The following is a 27,251-nucleotide window of genomic DNA, read 5'->3' as shown; positions in this document are numbered from 1 at the left end:
TGCATTGCAACCCTCCTGTGGGGGCAGAGCCCGGGCCCCAGCACGGCCCATGCTGGCTCTCGTGACCCCGCTACGGGTCCTGACCCGCTGCTCGGTAACGGGGCCCGGGCGGGAGCGTTACAGCCCCCAAGCGGCCCCAGGCCCTGCTCGTCCAGAGACTCGTCCGGGCCCCGGGCCCCATCGCGGGCCGAGGACAGGTTCGTGCTCCGCCCCCTGCGCGGCAGGGAACGTGGCTCACGCCGGGCGTGGGGGGCAGGCTGGCCCCATCCCTTTAAGCCGTTACGTGTAGGCTCTAGCCAGCCCCGCGAGAGGCGAGGGGTGTCTCCGGACTTTTTCTGTCGGCGTGTAAGAATGCCTGTTAAAGGGGAGGTGCCCCCCTGAGGAAGACTGCGGCCAATACCGGGCTTGTCTTCCCTTTGCCTTTAAGTTCCATTTCTTGCCGGAGGGCAGCTGCGCGGATCGCCCGACGCACCATGGCCCCGGCCGCCGGGCTCTGGCTCCTGCTGCTGCTGGCCCCGGGCGGCGCCTACTTCCCCGAGGAGCGGTGGAGCCCGGAGTCGCCGCTGCAGGCGCCTCGGGTGCTGATCGCGCTGCTTGCTCGGAACGCGGCGCACTCGCTGCCGGCGGTGCTGGGGGCCCTGGAGCGGCTGCGGCACCCGAAGGAGCGAACGGCGCTGTGGTGAGAGCCGCCCCCGGGCACCCCCGCGGCATCCGGGACCCGCCCAGCCCGCGGCCCCCGGGCATCATCCCTGCCCAGTCCCCCGGGCACCCCTCCCCCCCGGCATCCATCCCCGGGGACCGGCCCAGCCCCCGACATCCCCCCCCACGTAATCCGCCCCTGGACATCATCCCTGCCGAGTCCCCCTTGTACCCCGCATCCTGCATCCTTCCCCGGGGACCCGCCCAGCCCCCGGCATCCCCCCCCCCACGTAATCCGCCCCCGGGCATCATCCCTGCCTAGTCCCCCGGGCACCCCCCATCCCACATCCATCCCTGGGGACCCGCCCAGCCCCCGGCATCCGGCCCCCGGGCATCATCCCTGCCTAGTCCCCCTTGTACCCCGCATCCTGCATCCATCTCTGGGGACCCGCCCAGCCCCCCAGCATCCGGCCCCCGGGCATCATCCCTGCCCAGTCCCCCGGGCACCCCCCATCCCGCATCCATCCCCGGGGACCGGCCCAGCACCCGGCATCCGGCCCCCGGGCATCATCCCTGCCCAGTCCCCCTTGTACCCCGCATCCCGCATCCATCCCTGGGGAGCCGCCCATGCCCCCCCCGCATCCTTCCCTGGGACCTGCCCAGCCCCCGGCATCCCCCCCCCCCACGTAATCCGCCCCCGGGCATCATCCCTGCCTAGTCCCCCTTGTACCCCGCATCCTGCATCCATCCCTGGGGACCCGCCAATGCCCCCCACCCGCATCCATCCCCGGGTACCCGCCCAGCCCGCGGCATCCGGCCCCCGGGCATCATCCCTGCCTAGTCCCCCGGGCACCCCCCATCCTGCATCCATCCCCGGCATCCCCCCCCCACGTAATCCGCCCCTGGGCATCATCCCTACCTAGTCCCCCGGGCACCCCCCATCCTGCATCCATCCCCGGCATCCCCCCCCCCACGTAATCCGCCCCCAGGCATCATCCCTGCCTAGTCCCCCGGGCACCCCCCATCCTGCATCCTTCCCCGGGGACCCGCCCAGCCCGTGGCATCCGGCCCCCGGGCATCATCCCTGCCTAGTCCCCCGGGCACCCCCCATCCTGCATCCATCCCCCGGGACCTGCCCAGCCCCCGGCATCCCCCCCCCCACGTAATCCGCCCCTGGACATCATCCCTGCCTAGTCCCCCTTGTACCCTGCATCCATCCCCGGGGACCCGCCCAGCCCGCGGCATCCGGCCCCCGGGCATCATCCCTGCCTAGTCACCCGGGCACCCCCCATCCCGCATCCATCCCCCGGGGACCGGCCCATGCCCCCCCCCCCCGCATCCATCTCCCGGGGACCTGCCCAGCGCCCGGCATCCCCCCCCCCCCACGTAATCCGCCCCTGGACATCATCCCTGCCGAGTCCCCGGGGTACCCCCCATCCCGCATCCATCCCCGGGGACCTGCCCAGCCCCCGGCATCCCCCTCCCCACGTAGTCCGCCCCTGGACATCATCCCTGCCGAGTCCCCTTTGTACCCCGCATCCCTCCCTGGGGACCCGCCCAGCCCCCGGCATCCGGCCCCCGGGCATCATCCCTGCCTAGTCCCCCTTGTATCCCGCATCCATCCCTGGGGACCCGCCCAGCCCCCGGCATCCGGCCCCCGGGCATCATCCCTGCCTAGTCCCCCGGGCACCCCCCATCCCACATCCATCCCTGGGGACCCGCCCAGCCCCCGGCATCCGGCCCCCGGGCATCATCCCTGCCTAGTCCCCCTTGTACCCCGCATCCTGCATCCATCTCTGGGGACCCGCCCAGCCCCCCATCATCCGGCCCCCGGGCATCATCCCTGCCCAGTCCCCCGGGCACCCCCCATCCCGCATCCATCCCCGGGGACCGGCCCAGCACCCGGCATCCGGCCCCCGGGCATCATCCCTGCCCAGTCCCCCTTGTACCCCGCATCCCGCATCCATCCCTGGGGAGCCGCCCATGCCCCCCCCGCATCCTTCCCTGGGACCTGCCCAGCCCCCGGCATCCCCCCCCCCCACGTAATCCGCCCCCGGGCATCATCCCTGCCTAGTCCCCCTTGTACCCCGCATCCTGCATCCATCCCTGGGGACCCGCCAATGCCCCCCACCCGCATCCATCCCCGGGTACCCGCCCAGCCCGCGGCATCCGGCCCCCGGGCATCATCCCTGCCTAGTCCCCCGGGCACCCCCCATCCTGCATCCATCCCCGGCATCCCCCCCCCACGTAATCCGCCCCTGGGCATCATCCCTACCTAGTCCCCCGGGCACCCCCCATCCTGCATCCATCCCCGGCATCCCCCCCCCACGTAATCCGCCCCCAGGCATCATCCCTGCCTAGTCCCCCGGGCACCCCCCATCCTGCATCCTTCCCCGGGGACCCGCCCAGCCCGTGGCATCCGGCCCCCGGGCATCATCCCTGCCTAGTCCCCCGGGCACCCCCCATCCTGCATCCATCCCCCGGGACCTGCCCAGCCCCCGGCATCCCCCCCCCCACGTAATCCGCCCCTGGACATCATCCCTGCCTAGTCCCCCTTGTACCCTGCATCCATCCCCGGGGACCCGCCCAGCCCGCGGCATCCGGCCCCCGGGCATCATCCCTGCCTAGTCACCCGGGCACCCCCCATCCCGCATCCATCCCCCGGGGACCGGCCCATGCCCCCCCCCCCGCATCCATCTCCCGGGGACCTGCCCAGCGCCCGGCATCCCCCCCCCCCACGTAATCCGCCCCTGGACATCATCCCTGCCGAGTCCCCGGGGTACCCCCCATCCCGCATCCATCCCCGGGGACCTGCCCAGCCCCCGGCATCCCCCTCCCCACGTAATCCGCCCCTGGACATCATCCCTGCCGAGTCCCCTTTGTACCCCGCATCCCTCCCTGGGGACCCGCCCAGCCCCCGGCATCTGGCCCCCGGGCATCATCCCTGCCTAGTCCCCCTTGTATCCCGCATCCCGCATCCATCCCTGGGGACCCGCCCAGCCCCCGGCATCCGGCCCCCGGGCATCATCCCTGCCTAGTCCCCCGGGCACCCCCCATCCTGCATCCATCCCTGGGGACCCGCCCAGCCCCCGGCATCCGGCCCCCGGGCATCATCCCTGCCTAATCCCCCTTGTACCCCGCATCCTGCATCCATCCTTGGGGAGCCGCCCAGCCCCCGGCATCCGGCCCCCCACGTAATCCGCCCCTGGACATCATCCCTGCCGAGTCCCCCTTGTACCCCGCATCCTGCATCCATCCCTGGGGACCCGCCCAGCCCCCGGCATCCGGCCCCCGGGCATCATCCCTGCCCAGTCCCCCTTGTACCCCGCATCCTGCATCCATCTCTGGGGACCCGCCCAGCCCCCGGCATCCGGCCCCCGGGCATCATCCCTGCCCAGTCCCCCTTGTACCCCGCATCCTGCATCCATCCCTGGGGAGCCGCCCATGACCCGCCCAGCATCCTTCCCTGGGACATGCCCAACCCCCCGGCATCCCCCCCCCACACGTAATCCTCCCCCGGGCATCATCCCTGCCTAGTCCCCCTTGTACCCTGCATCCTGCATCCATCCCTGGGGACCGGCCCATACCCCCCCCCCCGCATCCATCCCTGGGACCTACCCAGCCCCCCGGCATCCCCCCCCCACATAATCTGCCCCCGGGCATCATCCCTGCCTAGTCCCCCTTGTACCTCGCATCCTGCATCCATCCTTGGGGACTCGCCAATGCCCCCCCCCGCATCCATCCCTGGGACCTGCCCAGCCCCCAGCATCCCCCCCCACGTAATCCGCCCCCGGGCATCATCCCTGCCTAGTCCCCCTTGTACCCCACATCCTGCATCCATCCTTGGGGACCCGCCCATGCCCCCCCCCCCGCATCCATCCCCGGGGACCTGCCCAGCCCCCCGGCATCCCCCCATGTAATCCGCCCCTGGACATCATCCCTGCCGAGTCCCCCTTGCAGTCCCCGCGGCATCCGGCCCCCGGGCATCATCCCTGCCTAGTCTCCCTTGTACCCCGTATCCTGCATCCATCCTTGAGGACCCGCCCATGCCCCCCCGCATCCATTTCTGGGACCTGCCCAGCCCCCGGCCCCCCCCCCCCCCCAATCCGCCCCTGGACATCATTCCTGCCAAGTCCCCCGGGCACCCCCCATCCTGCATCCATCCCCGGGGACCGGCCCATGCCCTCCACCCCGCATCCACCCCCGGGGACCTGGCCAGCCCCCCGGCATCCCTCCCACGTAATCCGCCCCTGGACATAATCCCTGCCGAGTCCCCCTTGTACCCCCCGCGGCATCCGGCCCCCGGGCATCATCCCTGCCCAGTCCTCCAGGCACACACCCCTCCCGGCATCCATCCCCGGGGACCTGCCCAGCCCCCCAGCATCCGCCCCACGTATTCCGCCCCTGGGCATCACCCCCGGCCTAGACCCACGGGTACCCCCCGCTCCTGCATCCATCCCTGGGGATCCGCCTATACCCCCCCCCCCCCCGCATCCATCCCTGGGACCTGACCAGCCCCCCGGCATCCCTCCCACCCCACGTAATCCACCCCTGGACATCATCCCTGCCCAGTCCCCTGGGTACCCCCCCTCCTGCATCCATCCCTGAGACCTGCCCAACCCCCCGGCATCCCCCCCCCACGTAATCCGCCTCTGGACATCATCCCTGCCCAGTTCCCCGGGTACCCCCCCTTCCTACATCCATCCCTGGGACCTGCCCAGCCCCCTGGCATCCCCCCCGCCCCACGTAATCCGCCCCTGGACATCATCCCTGCCTAGTCCCCCTTGTACCTCCCATCCTGCATCCATCCCTGGGGACCCTCCCAGCCCCCCGGCATCCCTGCCGCCCCATGTAATCCGCCCCTGGACATCATCCCTTCTTAGTCCCCCGGGTATCCTGCATCCATCCCTGGGGACCCGCCCATGCCCCCCCCCCCGCATCCGTCCCCCGGTACCTGCCCAGCCCCCTGACATTGCGCCCCCCAACATAATCCGCCCCTGGACATCATCCCTGCTTAGTCCCCTGGGTACCCTCCATCCTGCATCCATCCCCGGGGACCCGCCCATGCCTCCCCCCCACATCCATCCCTGGGACTTGCCCAGCCCCCGGCATCCCCCTGCCACGTAATCCGCCCCTGGACATCATCCCTGCCTAGTCCTCCGGGTACCCCCCCCCACATCCATCCCCGGGGACCTGCCCAGCCCCCGGCATCCTCCCCCCACTTAATCCGCCCCTGGACATCATCCCTGCCTAGTCCCCTGGGCACCCCCCCCCCGGCATCCATCCCCGGGGACCTGCCCATGCCCCCCCTCCATCCAACCCCCGGGACCTTCCCAGCCCCCTGGCATCCCCCCCGCCCCACGTAATCTGCTCCTGGACATCATCCCTGCCCAGTCCCCCGGGTACCCCCCCCCCTCCTGCATCCATGCCTAGGGACCCGCCCAGCCCCCGGGCATCTCCTCCCCCACGTAATCCGCCCTGGACATCATCCCTGCTTAGTCCCCCGGGTACCCCCCATCCTGCATCCATCCCCGAGGACCTGCCCATGCCTCCCCCCCGCATCCATCCCTGGGACCTGCCCAGCCCCCGGCATCCCCTCCCCCCGCACGTAATCCACCCCTGGACATCATCCCTGCCTAGTCCCCCGGGTACCCTCCCCGTATCCATCCCTGGGACCTGCCCAGCCCCCGGCATCCCCCCACCACCATAATCCGCCCCTGGACATCATCCCTGCCTAGTCCCCTAGGCCCTCCCCCCCTCCGGCATCCATCCCTGGGACCTGCCCATGCTCGCTGGCATTCCCCCCCCACCTCATGGCATCCCCCCCCCCCCCCGGGCGTCATCCCTGCCTAGTCCCCCCGGCGTCCCTGCCCACTCTGGGTATGCATTCCCAAGACGTGCCCAGCTCAGCCCCCCCCCCCCCCCCCGCATCCATCCCTGGGGCCTGCCCATGCTTCCGGCATCCCCCCCACCCCACGTAATCCACCCCTGGGCATCATCCCTGCCTAGTCCCCTGGGCACCCCCCCTCCGGCATCCATCCCTAGGACCTGCCCATGCTCCCTGGCATTCCCCCTCCACCTCATGGCATCCACCCCCCCACCCCGGGCGTCATCCCTGCCTAGTCCCCCAGGCATCCCGCCCCCGCAGCATCCATCCCTGGGACCCGTCCGTGCCCCTGGCATCCCGGCACAAACCCCCAACCCCCCTCGGTCTCCGGGCATCGTCCCTACCTAGTCCCCCCCAGGCATCCTCCCCCCCTGGGCATCCATCCCCCAGAACCCGCCCGTGCCCCCCACCCCGGCATCCATCGCCCGGGACCTGCCCAGCCCTCCCCCCCCCCCTTCAGGATTCCCCTCCCACGTAATCCACCCCTGGACGTCATCCCTGCTTATCTGCCCCCCTTCCCCCCCCCCCCCGGGCATCACCGCCCAGCCCCCCAGACCTCCATCTCTGGGAATATCACGCACACGCTAGCAAGACACACCCAGCGGCCGCAGGACTTTCTCCCTCACCCTGGCCACCCAGGTCCCTAGGATCTCCTTGGCTTCTCTCCACACGTACTTGTTTCTTTCCCTGGCCCTAGCAGGAGCTGATGGTGCTTGGGACCCGCCTGGGATTTCCTCCCCCTGCCTTTCTGGGGGCTGGTGAGATTCAGGCAACTCCCTTTCCCTGCTCCCCGCAGCCCCACGCTGGGAGCCTGAAGCCTTTCTTGAGCACAGACAGGAGTCTAGTGAGACCCTGGGCCAATGTGGGTATCGTTGGATGGGAGGGTCCTGTTACCTTTTCTAGGTTGCAGATTAGCATTTTAAAACCACCTTGGCCCCAGTGAAACGCTTGCCAACCTGTCCCAAGTGTCTGGACATTAACAGCTTCATGTGCATGTAGCCAGCACTCGGTGCACGTGACTGTTACATGGACAAGCTGGGCAGGTAGTGTTTTCAACAGGGAAGGTATCTTCCCCAAGGGATTTAGTACCTGCTCTGAAATTCCCACTGGAGCTTGTGTTACAGCAGGAGGAAAGAAAGGCACTACTGCAAACTCTCTACCACTTTGAGGTAAGTATAGACTGAAGAAGAGAACTTTTCCTGCCGCTTCATGGTGGCTGAAGGAGCGATCCCAGGGCTCCGTGAGCCCTTTTTCCGTGGTGGATGAATTGTACGCTTGGAAAGAGGAGAGTGAAGGTACACCCACCTCCCACCCCCATTAGCTAACAGGGTTAAAGACAGCTGTGCATCTTGTGTTAGGAATCCATTCTCAACAAGACTGGGTTGGAGTAGGGTCTGGGATGCTGATTGCCTGGTTTTATTACATTAGGGCAATACCTTGCACTAGAGAGGGTGAGAGGCAAGAGGCTCCTGGTTCAATGGATATGAGGAGGAGCAGGGTTAGAATGGAGAGCCCAGAATTCTGGGAACATGGGTGTCTCCTGTGGGCTGAGTGGAACCTAGAGGGGAAATGGGCAGCTTTGCAGATGAGAAAGTATTTGAGATGGTGGGATTTACCTCAAACTCTCCTGCAGGGTGTGAGGGGAGGCAGCATGGACTAAGAGTAGGGCTCCATGTCTGTCATGGAGGTCGCGGAAGTCACAGATTCAGTGACTTCTGTAGTGACCAGTGTGGCTGATCTCAGGGCCGCCCTGGCTCAGCCACACTGGCTGCTGCTAGAGTGGTTCTGCAGCCAGGCGCTTGGGCGGTCTTGCAGCCAGTGGCACTGGCCGCTGCTCTGGTGGCCCTGGGCAGCTGGCCCCATGGACCACCTGAGCAACTGCCAGTGCGGCTGGTCCTGGGGCTCCCTCATCCCTGGCAGTGACTGGAGCCGCAGTGGGCCTCCCAGGACTCCCCACTCTGCCCCTGCCCCCCATCCCCCCAGGCAGCAGTCAGAGCGATGCCCCACGAGGCTTCCCCCCTCTGGCAGTGCCAGGTCCCCAGCTTTGCCCCCGCAGTGCCCCCTGCCCCAAGATTCAATCATGAGTATCTTTAGTAAAAGTTATGGACAGGTCCTGGGGCTGTGAATTTTTTTGTTGTTGTTGTTTTTTGCCCTTGACCTGTCCGTTACTTTTACTAAAGATACTCACGATTAAATCGTAACCTTAACCAAGAGCATTGCTCCAGCTTCCCCTGCAGGGCGTGGGGGAAAGTGCCAGGAGGGTTCATGTTCCTACTTAGCAGTGTGTCACTGTTGAGTGTTTTTCAGGGTGGCAACAGACCACAACACTGACAACACAACGGCTGTGCTACGAGAATGGCTGATAAATGTGCAGACTTTGTATCACTCTGTGGAGTGGAGGCCGATGGAGGAGCCCAGGTGAGATCCTGCCTCAGAGACTGTTACCAGCACCTGCCTAAACTTGGGAAGAGAGACAGCTGCACAGGTTTATTGATTTCCTCAGTAAAAGGGTAAATTAAAGGTTGAATACTTGGTTAAAGATGGAGTTAGCCTCTGTGGGATGGGTAGGCGTTGGAAAGAACCCAGCTGAGCCCTGTGAAAGACTGCCCCAGGGCCAGGGAGCAGATAGGGTTTGTTGATAAGCCTTGTTTCTCTGGGGCATGTGATTTTGTTAAGTTTCATCTTAGCCCCACTGAACTCTCAAAGTGAGGATGGGTGAATGTCTGAACCCCCTTTCCCCCCAGCAAGTGCCCTGGCTCCCTTCGAACCATTGGCTTCCTTCCCACAAATGACCTCCCTTGACCTCACAGACATGCACTCAGATAGTGAGATGGGGTGCTAGGGATGGGAGGATGGTTGATGCAGTCTTTGCTCCAGATAGGAAAGTCAAGCTGCCCCGCCTTGCAACTGTCAGAAGCCCACCCTGGTCATACAGCCTTGCAGACCTACCTGCAAATTACTGAACAGAGCCGGTCTCCAAGTGCTATTGAGAATCCCATGTAAATACTTCAATAATCTCATTTTTTTGAATATAGAAGTAAAAAATCTGTTTTTCCTTTTCAAAATCTGCAGACACCAAGGAGACAGCATTAAATTCTGCCGTATCTGGTCTTGCTTGTTTTAGAGGATTCAGGATGCTTGTCACGTGGGAGTAGTGTGCTGGAGAGCAGGTCAGGGCCCTGATAGAAGTCACTGTTTGTGGCAGGATTGGATTGGCTGCAGTTCTAGACAAGATTGTTCAGAGACGCTCATAAACTGGTGGGTCAGAGCAATTGACTCTGCTGCATCAATGATCTCCACTGCATATAGAGGATATTCTGTTAGCCCAAGGATTTAATTGGATCCATGGAGACCAACAAGACATGTCTGTCTGTCAAATGCCTTCCCTTTTCTGTAGAGTCTCAGGGGCCCCCGTGACATTACTGAGCCGAAATCTTGCTGTTGTCTATGGAGAAGACTCCAAAACCAAGCAGGAGGTCTGTTAGTTCCTTGGCAGAGAAGGCCACTTGGATTGTGTGGCTAAAGGGGGGCGGGGCGTCTTTTACAACTAGCTTGCCTTTCACCTCTCAGATTTGGCACTTGTGCTGAGTTCATTCCAGCTATATATTCACATCATGTAACTTTTGGGAAGGGAAAGCAGTGAGGAGAGATGAACCCAGCTGGGTCTCTAACTGAGGCTAATCCCTGGCAGGTCCTATCCGGATGAGGAAGGCCCGAAGCACTGGTCAAATTCTCGCTATGAGCATGTGATGAAGCTCAGACAAGCAGCCTTGAAATCTGCTAGGGACATGTGGGCTGACTACATCTTGGTAAGAAAATCTCCCTGCCTTTGGTACTGTGGTGACAGATGCTATGTTTATGTCCAGTCATTTTCAGTTTGCAAACCAAATCCAAGTCCAGTTGTGCAGGTTTCTGTTTGCCTCTCACCTGGGCTAATGCTGCTGATTAAACTAGCCTGGCCCTGCACAGCAGAGCTGCGTGAGCACAGGAATAGCCAGACAGCATCCAGGCAGGCCATGGCCCATTATCCATGTACTTTGGTGTCCTGCTTTTGGCAGCAACCTGATGGATCCTGCCTTTCAGGTCTGAGAATGCCTGAAAAAAACAGAAATGCCTGTTTTTATCAAAATGAAAGCAGTAATATCTAGTTATTGAGGAGCACCTAGGGTCAATGGACATCCTGAGAATATCTTTAGGAGTAGTTGGAAAGCATTCACAAGGTTTACACAGTAAAGGGACCAGACTGGCTGCATTAGAATTGACTGTGCTTGTTGTCTCTCTTTGCTGTTTGCAGTTTGTGGATGCAGATAATCTCCTGACAAACCCAGACACCCTGGGCCTGCTGATGGCAGAGAACAAGACCGTAGTGGCGCCCATGTTGGACTCTCGTGCTGCCTATTCTAACTTCTGGTGTGGAATGACTTCGCAGGTAGGAGGAGGCCTGGGTTCTGACATATGTTCCTCTTCCAGTCCCTGTGTACACCAGCACTTTGCACACAGGATCCGTTGCGTGCATGAGTAGCTCCCAGCTACCCCTCTCCCCCCATAAGAGCTCCTGCAAGACTCTCCTTTTCCCCTTTTTTAGGGTTATTACAAACGCACTCCTGCCTACATTCCCATTCGAAAACGAGATCGCCGTGGCTGCTTTGCTGTCCCCATGGTACACTCCACTTTCCTGATTGACCTGCGGAAAGAGGCCTCCCGGGACCTTGCCTTCTACCCACCACACCCAGATTACACCTGGTCTTTTGATGACATCATTGTCTTTGCATTTGCCTGCAAGCAGGCAGGTGAGTTAATGGATATTGCTGCTCATGCACTTCTTGCTAGCATAGGCTGGGTGTGTAGCTTTGCTCTGGACTGAGAGATGAGGAGCCTGCAGCCATCCTTTTCTGAAGGCAGAGTAGGTTGTCTGCTGTGTTGGTAATGGGTTGTCTTGGGCCCAACAAGGGATAAGATATTAACAAAACCCTTATTTACTGTTGCAGCGCTCAGTAGTTCAGTTAGGAGACCCCCAAACCAAGCCTATCAAGTAATTGCTATGGCCCCTATTTTTGTAACACTCACCGTTATAAAATCTTTTAAAGTCACAGAAAAAGAAGGAAAAAACAATGAAAGGATTTGAAATGTATTGCATGAACTCAGACTTTCATTTTAATAGCTTTCCCTATTCCTTTTAGTTGTTGTATAGAGTATTTTATGGGGGGAACACTTGCTTTACAGTCTTTTAGATGGTATTAGCTGTCCTCTTGTGGGAAGATGAGGGAGAAGAGAGAAAGTTAGTTTAGATGGTCTGGAGCTGCTGCTGCTATTGAAAGTCCTGTTTCCTTTCATACCAAACAAGATAAATGGAAACAGAGAAGAATAGAAAAGATAGAAAATGCAACATCTGTCTCTGCTAGGTTTTGTGAGGGTTTGGATTTTGGCTTGCAACTTTGCTGCTGGGAAACAGGACCAGTGTACGATCTTATCAGCTACTCTGAGACATGGCAAACGTTTACCAGTGTTGGTCTGTTTAAAGAATTGCTTTTTGTTGCTTCTCCTGTCATACCAGTGTGCAAATGTGAAGCTGTCTTGGCCAGTTAAAGCCTGACTCTTGTTAGGCCAAAGGCAAAAAGAGACATTAGAAACAGGAGAAATAAGACAAGGAAGGAAAATGACATGAGGGAGGAACAATAGCTAGAACCTAACTCTCAGGTATTCAAGGTTTAGACAAAGCTGATGGAGGGGATGTCATTTAGTTCCCTTTCTCTGGCCTGGCCAGGTCACAACATCTTTCAGGATCAAGGTGACAAAGGCCCAATGGTGTCATGGCGCATCCCAGGGTTCCAGGAAAATGTGGTGGAGCCGCAGCCATAATGGTGAAGCTTGCTCCTCCCTGTCCCTCTGACCCTTTTAGTGCCATAGTGAATAAGCAATGTTCAAAAACGAATGGAGACATTATTCCATGAAACAAGAAACAGGAAAACCCATTTAAGTGATTTCAACTACAAACATTTCCTTTCCCAACTCAAGCCATCCAGGGAGTGTCAGTCTGTCTTATACTTGTATAAACAATTGTATATAATGGCCTGCTTTGTTGTACATTGGCATTTTTGTACAGGTCACTGCACAATACACCCCTCTAATGCAGTTGTCTCATACAGGCCACGTGAGGTCTTATTGGGCTGACTTATGAACCCAAGGACATGGGTGCCTTATGCAGTCCCATGATGTGGGCTGAGTTTGCCACTGAGTGGGTTTTGAGCAGCATCTAGCTCACTCTGTGTGTTCACTTCAGAGGTCCAGATGTTTGTATGCAACAAAGAGGTTTATGGCTTCCTGCCGGTGCCACTGAGAGCCCACAGCACCATGCGGGATGAGGTGGAAAGCTTCATGCACGTGCAGCTGGAGATAATGGGTAAGTGCTGGATGCCACTAGAAACAGAACGTTCATAGGCTTGGACTGGGAATTGCGTAGACGGTTTTCCTTCTTCCCTCTTACTTCTGACATTCTGAATTTGGGACCTGTCTGTCCTGGAGATTCAGCAGTAGCTGCCTCAAAGCTGCTGGTTGGATGGAAGGAGGAAAATATATTGAGGAATTGTAAAAGCAGGATGGCTAGAATGGTAGTTTCTATGGAAGCTCTACCTCAAATGATTCCACAGTTCCCTTGGCTATGTTGGAGCTGCTTGTAGTGAGGGCGTGGCATGGTGTCTTGCCTGTTGACATCTGGGTAAATTGTTCAGCTCCTGTGGTTGCTGTTTGTACCACTTAAAAACAGAGAGCGTTTCTTCCTGACTTGACTGTGTTGCTTTTTCCGCTAACCTTTAGGGCCCCTCATCTCCTGTGACTGCAGTTTGCCACACAGTCCTCTTTCAGTTTTTCCCCCTCTCTTGGCCTCTGGTGTCTGCAGGGCCTGTGTGGCAGTGCCCATCCACCCTGTTATGTGTGGAGTAATCTGAATTCTGGTGTGTACAGTATAGGGAGTGTGTTGGACTCCATGTTTTCTTCCCCTGGGTACATTCCTAGGTACGGTTCACAGTATCTCTTTTATATTTGGTCCTGGCTGCACAGAGATTGTTTTACTGAAGTTGAGTATCTGACCTCTCCCTATCAACACTTAAAGGGACGGGGACTGATTCCTAGCCATTTAAATACACGTCTCTGTAAATCTGAGTAATGCAAGAGGGAGAGCCCAGGTCACAGGATAACTATTTTAAAATAATTATATGTGTCTCTGAGAATTTGATGCCAGAGGTTTATTCCTCTGATTTTTCCCCTCCCCTCCCCCCCGCCCAACCCTTGGCTGCACACAGAGCATGGCTTCAGCTGCACAAGCTTGCATTCTCCTTGTCTTCAGAGACAGAATATTTCTGTAAATGCAGCTCTAGACAGTGGTTTCCTGTTCAAATCTGCCTGCAAATGTTCTCTAATTGGCTGAATACTCTTTGCTCACTCCTTGAGACTGGAGCATCTCCTTCCAACAAGAGGGAAAACCTGAAGTAAATAATAAATGAGAGAGCAGTATGTCAGTCAACAGGACTAATAAGCATAAATATCCCTGTCAGGCACTCGGGGGGCACTGGCCAAAGGCTAGCAACGAGAAGGGGTGTAGGAGATGGGTCGTGAAATAGAAAATTAGAGGTTCCTTTTCCTTCTCAGGCCCCAGTGGGTTGTTCGTGCCTGGTTCCTCTGTGGTGGTTTGTTTGGACGGCTATTCCTAGTACGGTGGTAGCTGTGCCCCATTTGGAGTTGTGGCGGCTAAGAGAGGTCCCTTGGCCTTATGTCTGGAAGATAATGTCTTACAGAAACCCATTCACAATCCATTTCTTGGTTGTCCCTTAGTGAAGAACCCTCCAGTGGAACCTTCAGAATACCTGTCCGTCCTGCCCAAGGTCCCTGACAAGATGGGCTTTGATGAGGTGAGTCAGGACTGCTCCATACAGGCACATTACTGAGATGAAGAACAGTGTTTAGTTTGCACAAGCTGAGCCTATGGGCTTCCTCCTGTAGTCACCTCAGGCTCTCTAATGCCTGAGCTGCATTTCTAGGTCTTAATAAAGCACAGGGTATCTCTTCCTTTGTGTTCAGTGCAGGATGCATCAAGGTTGCAGTTGAGTTCTTGCCTCCCTGGGTGTAGTAGGGACCTCCCTGCACATTCATGGCCATGGATTTTATTTCCTCAGGTTTTCATGATTAACTTAAAGCACAGGGCAGATCGACGAGAGCGAATGCTGCGGACGCTGTATGAGCAGCAGATCGACTGCAAAATCATTGAGGCTGTGGATGGAAAGTGAGTGCATCCAAAGAACAAGCATTTGCCCAGTCCAACACCTGATAATAAGGAACCGGGATATTGCAATGAGGATTCCTGAAGGGTGTATTTATGGGGAAGAGCTGATGCTGTTTCTTGGAGATGCAGGGAAGCAGAGCAACTCCCTTGCTTGGTGGAGGGGAGAAGGAGGAGCCAAACGCTCTGGGTGTCAGTGCTTTCCAGTCACTTCATAAAGTTCTCTGCTGTAGGAAGGCCCCTTATGAATTGTAAGGCATTGTCTCCTTTCATCCCACCCTGTCAATGGACAAAGAGGCTGCTGAGTGAATAGCCTGTATAGTTCCTCTAATAATGTCTTCCCTGCATGTGCACACAAGGCCCTTCAGGGTGAGGTAACAAGATAATGGCTATGTAGTGCCTTGAGGTGTGAGCTGTTGCCAGAACAGCTGTTGTAATGACCTAAATTGCCTGCATTCTTTATAAACTGGCTGTGAGAATGAGTAATCCTAGGATCTTCTGTTCTGTTTTCCATCATCTCTTCTGCAAAGAGAGAGGCTTAAAATAAAGTGGCCTTGAGATTTCTTGGGGAGAGAAGCTGCATTCATGAGCATTAGCAGAGACTCCAAAGGCAGCTGCTGCTCTGTGCTGATGGAGACATTAACCACTTTGTGCTTGTTGCAGAGCCATGAACAGTAGTGAGGTGGAAGCTATGGGGATTCAGATGCTGCCAGGATATAAGGATCCATACCACGGCCGTCCACTCACCAAAGGGGAGCTGGGTTGCTTCCTCAGTCACTATAAGATCTGGAAGGAGGTAAGTGAGTCTGCATACTCAGGAGAGCTCCAGGGATCTTGGTGCTTCTGACCCCTTCAGGACACTTGTTCTGTTTGGGTGTGATAGCCAAGCCAGGACCTTTTCAATTTGTGCTCCTGTCATGGTTCTACTCTTCCAGCATTCCCACTGCCCTTGGCAGGGTTTGCAGTCGCACAAAGAATAAGCAGGGACATATGGTCTGGTGGGGGTGGGGGGTTTTGCTCAGGAACATCCAGAGACTTGAATCATCCCTGCACTGAGCAGAAATTCACATGCTCATACTGTTGTTTTAGCTGGGTGAGAGGAGTGTGTAGGTAGCAGGGTGGTGCCCTCCTCTGTTTTTTTTTGGGTTACTATGTGAGCCACAATGGGTATATTTATACACAGCAGGTTGGGAGCAGTCTTGCATATCTCATGATTAAGGATAAGATTGTCATGGAGGCCGCAGGTTCCGTGGCTTTCAGAGATCTCCATGACATTTTCCTCTACAACCACTGTGAGTGGCAGGGGGCCCCGCAGTGGGGTCCAGACTCTCATTACTTCTTCCCCCACCCCTGTGCTCAGGCTTCAGTCATCCTCTTGTCTGGCCTCCCCTCATTATTTTTAGTAAAAGTCACACACAGGCCACGGGCTTCCATGAATTTTTGTTTGTTGTCCGTGACTTTTTCTAAAAATAACTGTGACGAAAATCTGAACCTTACTCATGATGCCTAGATGTTCCCTAGAAGTGGTAAAAGGGAATATACATGGAAGAGGTTGGGAGGCAAGAGAGAGCTAATTCCTCAGCACTAAAAGTCAATAGATACCAGTGCTGTGAAAGAAGGGGATATAAATTACATGTCATGGGGGGTGGGGCGAAGGAGGTGCAGGCATTTCAGGTTCTCTGACTTAGCTTCTGTTCTGCTAAATTGCTAGATTGTGGAGAGAGGGCTGGAGAAATCAGTCGTGTTCGAGGATGACCTGCGGTTTGAAATATTCTTTAAACGACGTCTGATGAATCTGATGTATGACCTGGAAGAAGAGGGTCTGGATTGGGACTTGATGTAAGTGCAGAAGATCAGAACGTTATGTGGATGTTCTACTCAGCTTCCCTGGGCACTTGTCTTTAATTATCTGTTTACCTCTGGCAGTACACTCAGTGTTGTAAAATACATAAATCCTGCCCCAAAGAGCTTGCAGTCTAAAAGAGAGAAGAGTAAGGGAACAATCGGTGATAACCTACCCTTTGATTATTATAAACTTGCTTTTTGTAGGCATTAGTAGGAAGTGGCATTCTGAAAGGGATTTGAATAAGGGGAGGGTGATACTTTGATGGCTTGGCACACTGGAAACAAAGAGGTCATTGATTTCCCTGTTACCAACAGCTCCAATGGAGCAACTCTGATAGAGCCTGGGTGTTGGTGAGAATGCTGAGCTGCACTCTGTTCAGAGCATAGGCTCACCCACTGATGATGGCAAAAGATTTCTGTACGGCAAACACATCATCAGAGAGGACCACGTACCCTGTTAACCAGAAAGCAGATTTATTTTTATGCCAGAAGTTGTTGGCCTATGCTACAAGGGTACCTGCCACCTCTGTTCTCCACCTATGCTGACTGATTCCAGGCATGGGGACTTCATAATTTTTTTTTTTTTTTTTTTTTTTTTTTTTTGAGGCCAGCAGGGACTATTACGATCATCTAATGTGACCTCCTGCATAAAGCTGGCCAGAGAATTCCACCCAGTCTTTCCTTCATGAGGCCCTAGCTGCTGCTTGCAGCAGTTCTCAAACTGTGGGTTGGGACCCCATTTTAATGGGGTCACCAGGGCTGTCTTGGACTTGCTGGGGACAGGGCCCAAGCCCAAGGGCTTCAGCCCTGGGTGATGGGGCTAAGGTTACAGGCCTCCTGCCTGGGGCTGAAGCCCTTGGACTTTGGCCTCAGCCTGGGGCTGTGGGGCTTTGGCTTTGTCCCCTTGCCGTCCCCATCTCTCAAGTGGTGCGGCTTGAACAAGCTCAGGCTTTAAGACCCCAGGAGGGGGACTGTAGTAATTTTTTTTGTCAGAAGGGGCTCGTAGTGCAATGAAGTTTGAGAACCCCAGAGCTAGAATGTAAGTCTCTTTCTAAAAGATAATCTTGTGCTGCTGTCTGTCTCCCCCAGTTACATTGGGAGGAAGCGAATGCAGGTGGATCACCCAGAGAAGTCTGTGCCTCACGTGCGGAACCTGGTGGAGGCAGATTATTCCTACTGGACTCTAGCCTATGTGATTTCACTGCAGGGTGCCCAGAAGCTGCTGGCAGCTGAGCCGCTCTCCAAGATGTTACCTGTGGATGAATTTCTTCCTGTCATGTTTGACAAACACCCTGTGTGAGTCTGGACTGCATCCTCTGGGGCCTAGTGCTGGGGAAAGAAGGGTGTATCAGCCTATAGGAATGGTGGGTGCATGGGTGAAGGGAGCATTGTGTTCTGAAGTGAGAAGCCTGTTGCAGGCAGAGCTTTGAACAAACACTCTTTGCTGCTGCTTCAGCAGTAGTCAGAGATGGAGTCTGTAGTCAGCTGCCGTAGCTGAACAGGGATTAACCCCTGTGTTCTGAACTTGGCAGTGAAGCCTTACATATCCCAGTAGTAGCATATGGAGTTGGTGTGAGGATTACTGAAGAGTTTTCCTGCTTGTTCCTGAAAACAGAGGTTCTAACTAGAGCTAGTTGGGAAATGTTTATTGTTCCTGTGATGGGTTGGACTCTTTGGGAAGCCACCTGATGTGCCTGGATACCACCGAGTCTACCTGTTCTGCCAGCATGGGCCCCCTTTAGCCTGTCTTGCTGAGCCACGGTCTTAAAACCTCCTCTAACACACACAGGCAGGGACACGCCCAGCTGCAGATCAGCTCTGGGAAGAATCAGCTTAAGGGACTTGCTCCAGCACTCAAATGTCCACCTCCCTTGGAGCACAGACCCAAAGATATACTATGAAATTCGCCCCCTCCCTCAGTATGGAGAGAGATGTGCACATTTCTCCCCCTCTCCCTCCCCCCCCATTAGAAATTACAGAAACTGGGTTTAATAATCAACAAATTTTATTAACTGTAAAAGGCAGATTTTAAGTGGTAAAAGGGGTAACAAACAGAACAAAGCAGATTAAGCAAATGAAATCAAACACGCAAACTAAGCTAGTTTCACTAAAGAAACTGGTTACAAATAGTATTTCTCACCCTAGATATTGTTGCGGGCAGTTTGCAAAGCTTCTGTGGTTCAGAGTTCCAGTTATAGTCCTTTTCAGACTAGACCCCTGTCTGTCTGGCAGGGCCAGCCCACAACATTTTGGCACCTGAGGCAAGGAGCTCAAATGATGCTTCCATGTCCCCTTGCTTGGGCCAAAACTTTGAAAGGTCTCAATTCTGCCTTCTTCCTGTTCTTCTCCTCTCATGGTACTGCTCTGCTGCCTACCCCAATAAAGGAGAACTAACAACTTAAAACGCCTTGTTCAAAAATTTTAAGTAACACTTACATTTGCTGTTCAGACTTTTTTTTTGTCTGCATAGTAAACACTGGCATTTTAATCTGTTTTGAATAATCAAAGTGGTGCTTTTGGTGCCGCCTTGGTTCCAAAGATTTGAACTGCTTCCTGAAGGTCCACAGTCTGGGCCAGCTCATGCTCTATTGAGATGGTTGCAAGGCCGACCAGCCTCTCCTGTGTCACTGTGGAGCGTAGATGTGTTTTTATTATCTACAGCTTGGAGAAGCTGTGTTCTCCACTGGCAACTGTTACAGAACGTCTTAGAAGTATGTGCAGAGCAACAAAAGCATTTGGAAAGAGAGTGGTCATCTTATTTGTGCACGTATATTCCAGAACAGCCTTTGGAGTTGATCCTGCTGAGATGCATCTTGAAAGGGCTTTCAGTTAATCACATAAATCACTCGCATCAATATCACACGTCATCATGTGTCAACACCATCTCTAGTGCCCTGCATTGCTGATGTAGGTCTTCTTCAGGTATAGTGAGGGGTTCTGGAATATCATATACAACATCCCATATACACTGCTGTGTTCCTTGAGCTGCATGAAACATTCAACTGACTGTATTGCACAGTCTAGCATCTGGCTAAAGAATTCAACTTTGAATGGTTGTTTGGGGTCTCTTATGCGATTATCCCGTGCCTCGTAATCAAGATGTCGTCTTCTTCGGTGACTCTGTTATTCTTGAAAGGGTGGGAAAATAGCTTCAGTGTGAAGTTCCTCTGCCAACTTCTGTGCACTCTTCAGAATGTTTTGAAATCCCTCATCTGACCGGTAAGACTGTAGGTATGACTTTGCTTTGTCCAGTTGTTCCATTGCTCCAGATATATCAAGTTCACCTTGGAGTCTCTTGGAGTCTCTTGCTTACAGCATTGGAGTCTCTTGCTTACAACATTTATTTCAAACAGTATGTCATGCCACAACACTAAGCCACACAGAAAATTGAAGTTATGTATGTTTCTGGTGATTCTATTTCCCTCTGCCACTGTTCTCCCACGAACAGTTCCTGTCATAGCATTATCCTCCATACTGGCAACTATAGCATCATCTATCTTCCCAATTTAGTGTTTGATAGGCTTTATCGCCTCCACTGGAGTTTCCCATCATGCGGCACTCAATGGTTTCAGTGTTAGAGAGGATGTTCCCAGATGTTGCTTCAAAATTTTCCATTGATGAGTTGATGCAGAGAAAAATACATAAATGCTTTGAATTACATTAATATAATTCGTGACTGGGCAACAAAATGGCAAATGAAATTTAATGTGGATAAATGTAAAGTAATGCACATTGGAAAAAATAACCCCAACTATACATACAATATGATGGGGGCTAATTTAGCTACAACGAGTCAGGAAAAAGATCTTGGCGTCATCGTGGATAGTTCTCTGAAGATGTCCACGCAGTGTGCAGAGGCGGTCAAAAAAGCAAACGATGTTAGAATCATTAAAAAGGGGATAGAGAATAAGACTGAGAATATATTATTGCCCTTACATAAATCCATGGTACGCCCACATCTCGAATACTGTGTACAGATGTGGTCTCTTCACCTCAAAAAAGATATTGTAGCACTAGAAAAGGTTCAGAAAAGGGCAACTAAAATGATTAGAGGTTTGGAGAGGGTCCCATAAGAGGAAAGATTAAAGAGGCTAGGCCTCTTCAGCTTGGAAAAGAGGAGATATGATAGAGGTATATAAAATCATGAGTGATGTTGAGAAAGTGGATAAGGAAAAGTTATTTACTTATTCTCATAATACAAGAACTAGAGGTCACCAAATTAAATTAATAGGTAGCAGGTTTAAAACAAATAAAAGGAAGTTCTTCTTCACACAGCGCACAGTCAACTTGTGGAACTCCTTACCTGAGGAGGTTGTGAAGGCTGGTGCTATAACAATGTTTAAAAGGGAACTGGATAGATTCATGATGGCTAAGTCCATAAATGGCTATTAGCCAGGAATGGTAAAAAATGGTGTCCCTAGCCTCTGTTCATCAGAGGGTGGAGATGGATGGCAGGAGAGAGATCACTTGATCATTGCCTGTTATCTTCACTCCCTCTGGGGCACCTGGCATTGGCCACTGTCGGTAGACAGATACTGGACTAGATGGACCTTTGGTCTGACCCGGTACGGCCGTTCTTATATTCTTATATTCAGCAGCCTCACTAGAAGCTGATGTTGTATCACTGACCACCAAGTTCAATGAATGAGAACTGCATGGGACAAAAAAAGCTCAAGGGTTTAACTCTTGGATCTGTGTCTGCACTCCTCTGTTCTTTTTTTACTCTCGTGTTGGCACCATATTGTAGCCCTGACCTCTCATGTCAGCTATTGCAATTCCCAAATATTAAAATAATAATAATTGAAGCTATACCTATCTCCTAGAACTGGAAGGGACCTTGAAAGGTCATTGAGTCCAGCCCCCTGCCTTCACTAGCAGGACCAGGTACTGTATTTTGCCCCCGATCCCTAAGTGGCCTCCTCAAGGATTGAATTCACAACCCTGGGTTTAGTAGGCCAATGCTCAAACCACTGAGCTATCTCCCCCCCCCCCCCCAATCTTCCAGCTTTTTAAGAAGCACTTTTGTCATACCAGCTCCTGTAATATGATCAGTGTCAATAAATTATAGAAAATGCTCTCTGACAATCACCATTGCAGAGACATTTTCACTAGGTTCTGTTGTCGTTACAAAACGCACCATTCAAGTAATTTGTTCTGTATGGCTGATGTCAGGTGTGCAGTCCCGAATAACAGAGTAATATCTTGCTGACTTCAGATCTGCCACAATCTTCTCTTTGACTTTTGCCAGTAACTGTATGATCTCCTTTTGAATTGTTTTTCCAAGGTAGTGGTGTGTGTATATTTCTTGGGTCGTGACTCTTCTTTGATGCTGTACTCCAGGAGCATCTAACTCAGCCATCAGATCCACAGTTTTAAGGAAGTTTCTATTGTTTGGCACGTACAGCTGATCTGAATTGCCACACAGTGCTAGGTTTTGGGTAGCAAGCATTCTCACAACAGCAATGAGCCTTTTCAGAACATTTTTCCAGTAAAGAGACTCTGATGCAATCTTCTCTTGACGCTAATCTATGGTGACCTTTAATCTTAGTCTCATCTCAAGCTCTTTCCACCTATGGAATGCTCTCTGGTGATTTACTGCCTTCTCATGGCATGCCAGATTTCTAGCCAGATTTTTCCAGTCCTTGGAACCCAGTGTGGCTAGAACATTAGAACTGGAAGAGTTTGCAACCAAAACAGTATGCAGCATTCTGGATTTTTGAGTACATAAGCCATGGCCTCTCCACTTTGTCACCATTGGGGATTTCATACCGATTATGTGTTGGATAGAAACTTCTGTTTTCATTGTTTTTGGGGAACATGAAGTTTTTCACTTGCTGTGGCCCATGGAGTACAAAGAAGTCCCTCAGGCTACTGCTCAAGTGAGTCCACAGTCCTGGATCATCTAGTCTTAAGGAACTAGACTCAGCAGCAGCTGTTTCTTGCGCCCCCACCACACTCTTCTCTGACATACACTTTTCTTCAGGAATGTGCATGGTGACATCCATTTGAGATGGAGATATGGATGCTGCAGTAGCTGCCGGGTCACCTACACTCTGCCTGATCTTCCAGTCATCTCCTCACCACTTACATTCTCACTGGGGCTGGAAGGCTCACCGTGAACATTTGTGTCTATGTATCTCAGGAGAGCTCCTTCCTGCTTAGATAGAAAAGCTTCCTTTGCTTGCTTTCTTTTTCTGAATGCTGCTCCAGAGGGGCATTTTCTTCTTTCACTCATGACTGCTGTTCTGTGCCAGCTACAGTGGCTCTCACTCAATTGAAGGGGACAAATAAGCAGGCTGATAGCAGGCCTGAGTGAGGGAAGATATCAGCGTCTTAAGGGCCTAACTGGCTCCTACTACTTCAGTTCTCCTGAAGTGGGTTCAGGGAAGCAGCAGGAAACAGGAAGCTCCCTGAGAAGCTGGTGTGAATCAGGCCAGGCTCCTGGGGGTGCTAGAGAGGTGCATAAGAGAGCAGCTGCTCCTCTGTCTCCCTGCAGCTCCTGCCGCTTTCTGTTATTCCCTCTCACCTCTTCTCCTGCCTTCCTGTTATGTCTCTTGTGCCCTCCTTCCTCCAGCACAGCACTCCACCATCTCAGTGCCTCTAGAGCAGAGAGAATACATATGCACCAGCAGCAGACACAATTTTCTACACTCTGGGTCCTAGTGGTGCCCGCCCCACTCCCCCTCCCACCCATTTTGGCACCTGAGGCAGCCATCTCAGTTCGCCTTATGGTAAGGCCAGCCATGCAGTCTGGACTCCCACCTTGCCCTCTCTTTTTCAGTCTTTCTTCTTGGGCAGACAGGCCATGAAGGGGGAGGAGTCTTGTTTGCCTTCCTCCCCACCCTTAAATAGGATTCACATAAGCTGGGAATCCTTTGTTTCCCAAGCTTGATCCCCCTTCCCTTACAGTGGAAAATTACAAGTCCCAGGTAATGTTTAGTATCAGGTGACAAGACCACCTGATTCTGTAGGATCACAACGTCCATGAGTCAGTGGCAGTATGGGGCGTCCACAGGAAAGCCAAGCTTTTCACAGATCATTGTCCTCGCTGATGAGACATCCACCCTATCTGGCTTTTCCATTGTTGTATCTGAAGTGTTAGCAGTGGGCGTTACCCAAAGTAGCATAGTTGAAATACAAATACATAGTCAATGTTTCTAACTTCCCATACAGAAATGATACAGGCATACAAATAGGATAATCACATTCAGTAAATCTTACCTTTCCAATGATATCTCACATGAGCCCTCTGGCATAAAGTATATCTCAGTTATGTCATTCATATGATAAGCATAATTTCATAAAAAATATGGAATGACATCACAGTTCGTATGTAAAATTTGAATGAAAACTAACATTTTTCCAGGGCTGTTGCACAATTAAAAAAATTAATAAATTTCAATTGGTAATCTATTGTTATAAGTGCGATTAATCATGATTGATTTTTTTTTTTTAGTTAATTGCATGAGTTAACGCTGATTAAATGACAGCCCTACATTTTTCTTAATTTTTCTTAAAGCTTTTTGATTTTTTTTTTATTGAACAACCAGAAATGTTTTTGTCTTCAGCACCCATGGAGTTTTTTGATGAATACCTGAGCAACTTGGGTAAAATCAGACACTTCCTGCAGAATTTTCTGTTTTGACAAAAATGCCATTTGGAGTTCCTGTGCAGCAAAGGCGTGAGATTGCTCTAGCCCCATCACTGTTCACTGGCTTGATCACCGTACTTGCAGTCCAGGCTGCTCCTTGTTATAGCTTCTAAAACCTGCCACTTTACTGAGAATCAAGTGGGCCACCCAGCCCTGTTAGTGAGAGCTGACATCACACCTTCAGACCATCTTGCTCAACACTGCCTGGTTCGAGCAGGTTTCAGAGTAGCAGCCATGTTAGTCTGTATCCGCAAAAAGAACAGGAGTACTTGTGGCACCTTAGAGACTAACACATTTATTTTAGCATAAGCTTTCGTGAGCTACAGCTCACTTCTTCGGATGCACAGAATGGAACACGCAGACAGGAGATATTTATACATACAGAGAAGATGAAAAGGTGGAAGTATGCATACCAACTGAAAGAGTCTAATCAATTGAGATGAGCTGTCATCAGCAGGATAAAAATAACTTTTGAAGTGATAATTGAGATGACCCATAGAAGGTGTGAGAACTTAACATAGGGAAATAGATTCAATTAGTGTAATGACCCAACCATTCCCAGGCAGTGTTTTTCCTGACTGTCCTAAACTCATTCCCACATTGCAGTAGTAACAAGCTGGCTTCTGGCTTTACTCGTCTATTTGTGCCCCATGCCCCAGGAGGCTGAGATTTAGTTGGAGCTACTTGGGTGGGGGTTGGAGAGGGCTCTAAAACACTCATTTCTTAGGAGTTGTTGGAGCTGCGATGTTTTTCCACAGCTGCTGTTCTTTTAGGGAAAGGGAGCGGACTGGAAGGGTTGTGAATTAGAAGATTAAGTAACTTGATGTGTGGTTTGAATGCCACAGTGGGAGGATGAAGGGTGTCTGGAGTGAAGTAGGGTAAATGGAGGGATTAATGCGCTGGTGCGGGAAGCTGAAGATGGACTGTAGGGTAAATGCAGAAGATGTAACACACACCCCTTTTCTTTTCTTTTTCCCCTTTTTCTGAACAGCTCTGAATACATGGAACATTTTGAAAACCGGAATTTGCTGGCCTTTTCCGTGGAACCACTGCTGGTTTACCCAACACATTACACCGGTGATGATGGTTACATCAGCGACACTGAGACCTCTGTGGTTTGGAATAATGAGAGAGTAAAAACTGACTGGGACCGTGCCAAATCTCAGAAAATGAAAGAACAGCAGGAGCTCAGCAAGGAGGCCAAGAACTCAGATGTGCTCCAATCACCTCTTGACAGTACAGCCCGGGATGAGCTATGACCAGAGCAGGCCCCTTCTAGGAAATGGATGAAGGGACTGACCGTGATAAGGAAGGGTGTGTGTTGGAGCCGGGATAGAAAGCAGGGAAACAGTTATAGCAGCATCCATCCATGGGGATTATTGGAGCTTCGGTGTGTCCAAGAATATAATGATAAAGTCACTTAGATGACAAAGCCAATGAGGGTCATGGCTGAAGCCCTTCTGACCTCTGCTATTGCAGGACTCTCAGAGAGAATGCTGGAGAAAGTCAGGTTTGCTTTGTCCATCAATTCAGCCACTGCGCTGTGGTTCAGCACAGATCTTTACGCAGTTGCTCGTTGTAGTGGAGAAGTTTTATTCTTTGGTTTAGGATATTGGTGCTTGATAGGACATTGGTCTTCCTGCCTCTGTTGCCATATGTATATCTCATGACCAGGGATCCTAGTTTTCTCTGATTTTTTTAAAAAACAAAACAAAATTCTCCAATTAAAGAACCATAATTGTGGGGGGGGGAAAACATGGATTTTTAAAATGAAACACTGAACGTTAGTTTCCTCAGCCACAATATATATAGATATCAGTTGAACACAATGGTTGATTGATATATTTACAGTTGTAAAATGCTGGAATGATCCAGTCACAGTGCACCATTTCTTTACTGATGTCGAGGGCCCTGCTCTTTCAGCCTCTTTCATTTCTTTTCAGTCAGTTTAGCTCTTTCCATGTGTTCTGCGATTGTCTGCCTTCAAATGTCATCTACAGCCTTGCTGCATACAGTACAGAACAGCAGTTTACCATCAACATTAAATTTGTCCTTACCAAACTCAGTGACACAGTCTTTGAGGTGACTTTTAAAGTTTTCAGCATCTTTTTATAACTTTAATTACTCATGTGTGGAGGCTGAAGTGAAATTTGAGATGCATTAAAACGCGAGCCGCTATATGGCATTGAGTAACTGCTGTATGCCGCAAGCAGTTTATTGGCATATGTTTAGCTATGGCCTGGTCTACACTACGCTGTTAAACCGATTTTAACAGCGTTAAATCGATTTAACGCTGCACCCGTCCACACTACACTGCTCTTTATATCGATTTCTGTACTCCTACAAAACGAGAGGAGTAACGCTAAAATCGATATTACTATATCGGATTAGGGTTAATGTGGACGCAAATCGACGTTATTGGCCTCATTATTTTACAGTAGCTACCCACAGTGCACCGCTCCAGAAATCGACGCTAGCCTCGGACCATGGACGCACACCACCGAATTAATGTGCCTAGTGTGGATGCGCACCTTCGACTTTATAATATCTGTTTTATAAAATTGGTTTAAGCTAATTCGAATTTATCCTGTAGTGTAGACGTAGCCTATATTAATTTAAAGCACATTCAAAAATCAACCACAGGAGGGGGAGGTTGTGCACATTGAAAAAGTGACACTGGTACTTGCAGTAAAATTGCGGGTTTTGGTTTTTTCTCAGTGTAAAAACTAAAGATTCTCTGTAAAAACACCATTATACATTTTTTCCCTGGCACATGGATTTCTGGGATCCGTATTCATGACCCTTGAATGTTCTCTTGGGGGGTGTCTGGGGAGGAGGAGTGAAATGCTGCCAGATCCTGCAGGTTCCTGCTAATGATGTGCCCTAATGTAAGCTGAAGTCTTCTCTTTCTGTAAGACCAAAACACTCTTGGTTTTTATAAAATCCTTTGGCTATGA

The 27,251-nt window shown here is 52.7% G+C and overlaps 1 protein-coding gene and 1 long non-coding RNA gene across 7 annotated transcripts; one reads left to right on the top strand and one right to left on the bottom strand.

The window, feature by feature from the left end:
- The first annotated feature begins 458 nt into the window (after positions 1–458).
- Positions 459–27,251, top strand: COLGALT1 (collagen beta(1-O)galactosyltransferase 1). Of its 4 annotated transcripts, none has more exons than XM_050925730.1 (12): positions 459–679; positions 8,834–8,944; positions 10,218–10,335; positions 10,821–10,955; positions 11,112–11,316; positions 12,807–12,926; positions 14,354–14,430; positions 14,695–14,801; positions 15,462–15,594; positions 16,510–16,637; positions 17,733–17,939; positions 25,286–27,251. In XM_050925730.1, exons 1-12 carry the CDS (start codon positions 474–476, stop codon positions 25,551–25,553), a joined length of 1,815 nt encoding a protein of 604 aa, XP_050781687.1. In that variant the 5' UTR covers positions 459–473; the 3' UTR covers positions 25,554–27,251. The 4 variants fall into 4 exon arrangements, with proteins under 4 accessions (XP_050781687.1, XP_050781690.1, XP_050781688.1 ...); XM_050925733.1 differs by having other exon boundaries at positions 17,851–17,939; positions 25,286–25,528; XM_050925731.1 differs by having other exon boundaries at positions 581–679; positions 8,834–9,036.
- On the bottom strand, positions 1,018–3,736 carry LOC127035642 (uncharacterized). 3 transcript variants are annotated; one of them, XR_007769891.1, is made up of 4 exons: positions 3,632–3,736; positions 2,589–2,650; positions 2,358–2,408; positions 1,172–1,294 (listed from the first exon to the last, which is right to left on the bottom strand). It is a non-coding gene; the product is annotated as an uncharacterized LOC127035642 (long non-coding RNA). The 3 variants fall into 3 exon arrangements; XR_007769890.1 differs by lacking the exon at positions 2,358–2,408 and adding an exon at positions 2,193–2,243; XR_007769892.1 differs by lacking the exons at positions 2,589–2,650; positions 3,632–3,736 and adding an exon at positions 1,018–1,052 and having other exon boundaries at positions 1,233–1,294; positions 2,358–2,451.

Source organism: Gopherus flavomarginatus, chromosome 16 (assembly GCF_025201925.1).
Source record: "Gopherus flavomarginatus isolate rGopFla2 chromosome 16, rGopFla2.mat.asm, whole genome shotgun sequence".
Classification (NCBI taxonomy): domain Eukaryota; kingdom Metazoa; phylum Chordata; order Testudines; family Testudinidae; genus Gopherus; species Gopherus flavomarginatus.
Note: the sequence above shows the minus strand (reverse complement) of the source record. Positions and strands in the feature narration are given on the sequence as shown.

Coding starts and splice junctions, on each gene's coding strand:
- COLGALT1 (XM_050925730.1), top strand. CDS start 474: ATGGCCCCGGCCGCCGGGCTCTGGCTCCTGCTGCTGCTGGCCCCGGGC. Junction 14,802..15,461: donor ATTGAGGCTGTGGATGGAAA/GTGAGTGCATCC, acceptor TGCTTGTTGCAG/AGCCATGAACAGTAGTGAGG. Junction 15,595..16,509: donor ACTATAAGATCTGGAAGGAG/GTAAGTGAGTCT, acceptor CTAAATTGCTAG/ATTGTGGAGAGAGGGCTGGA.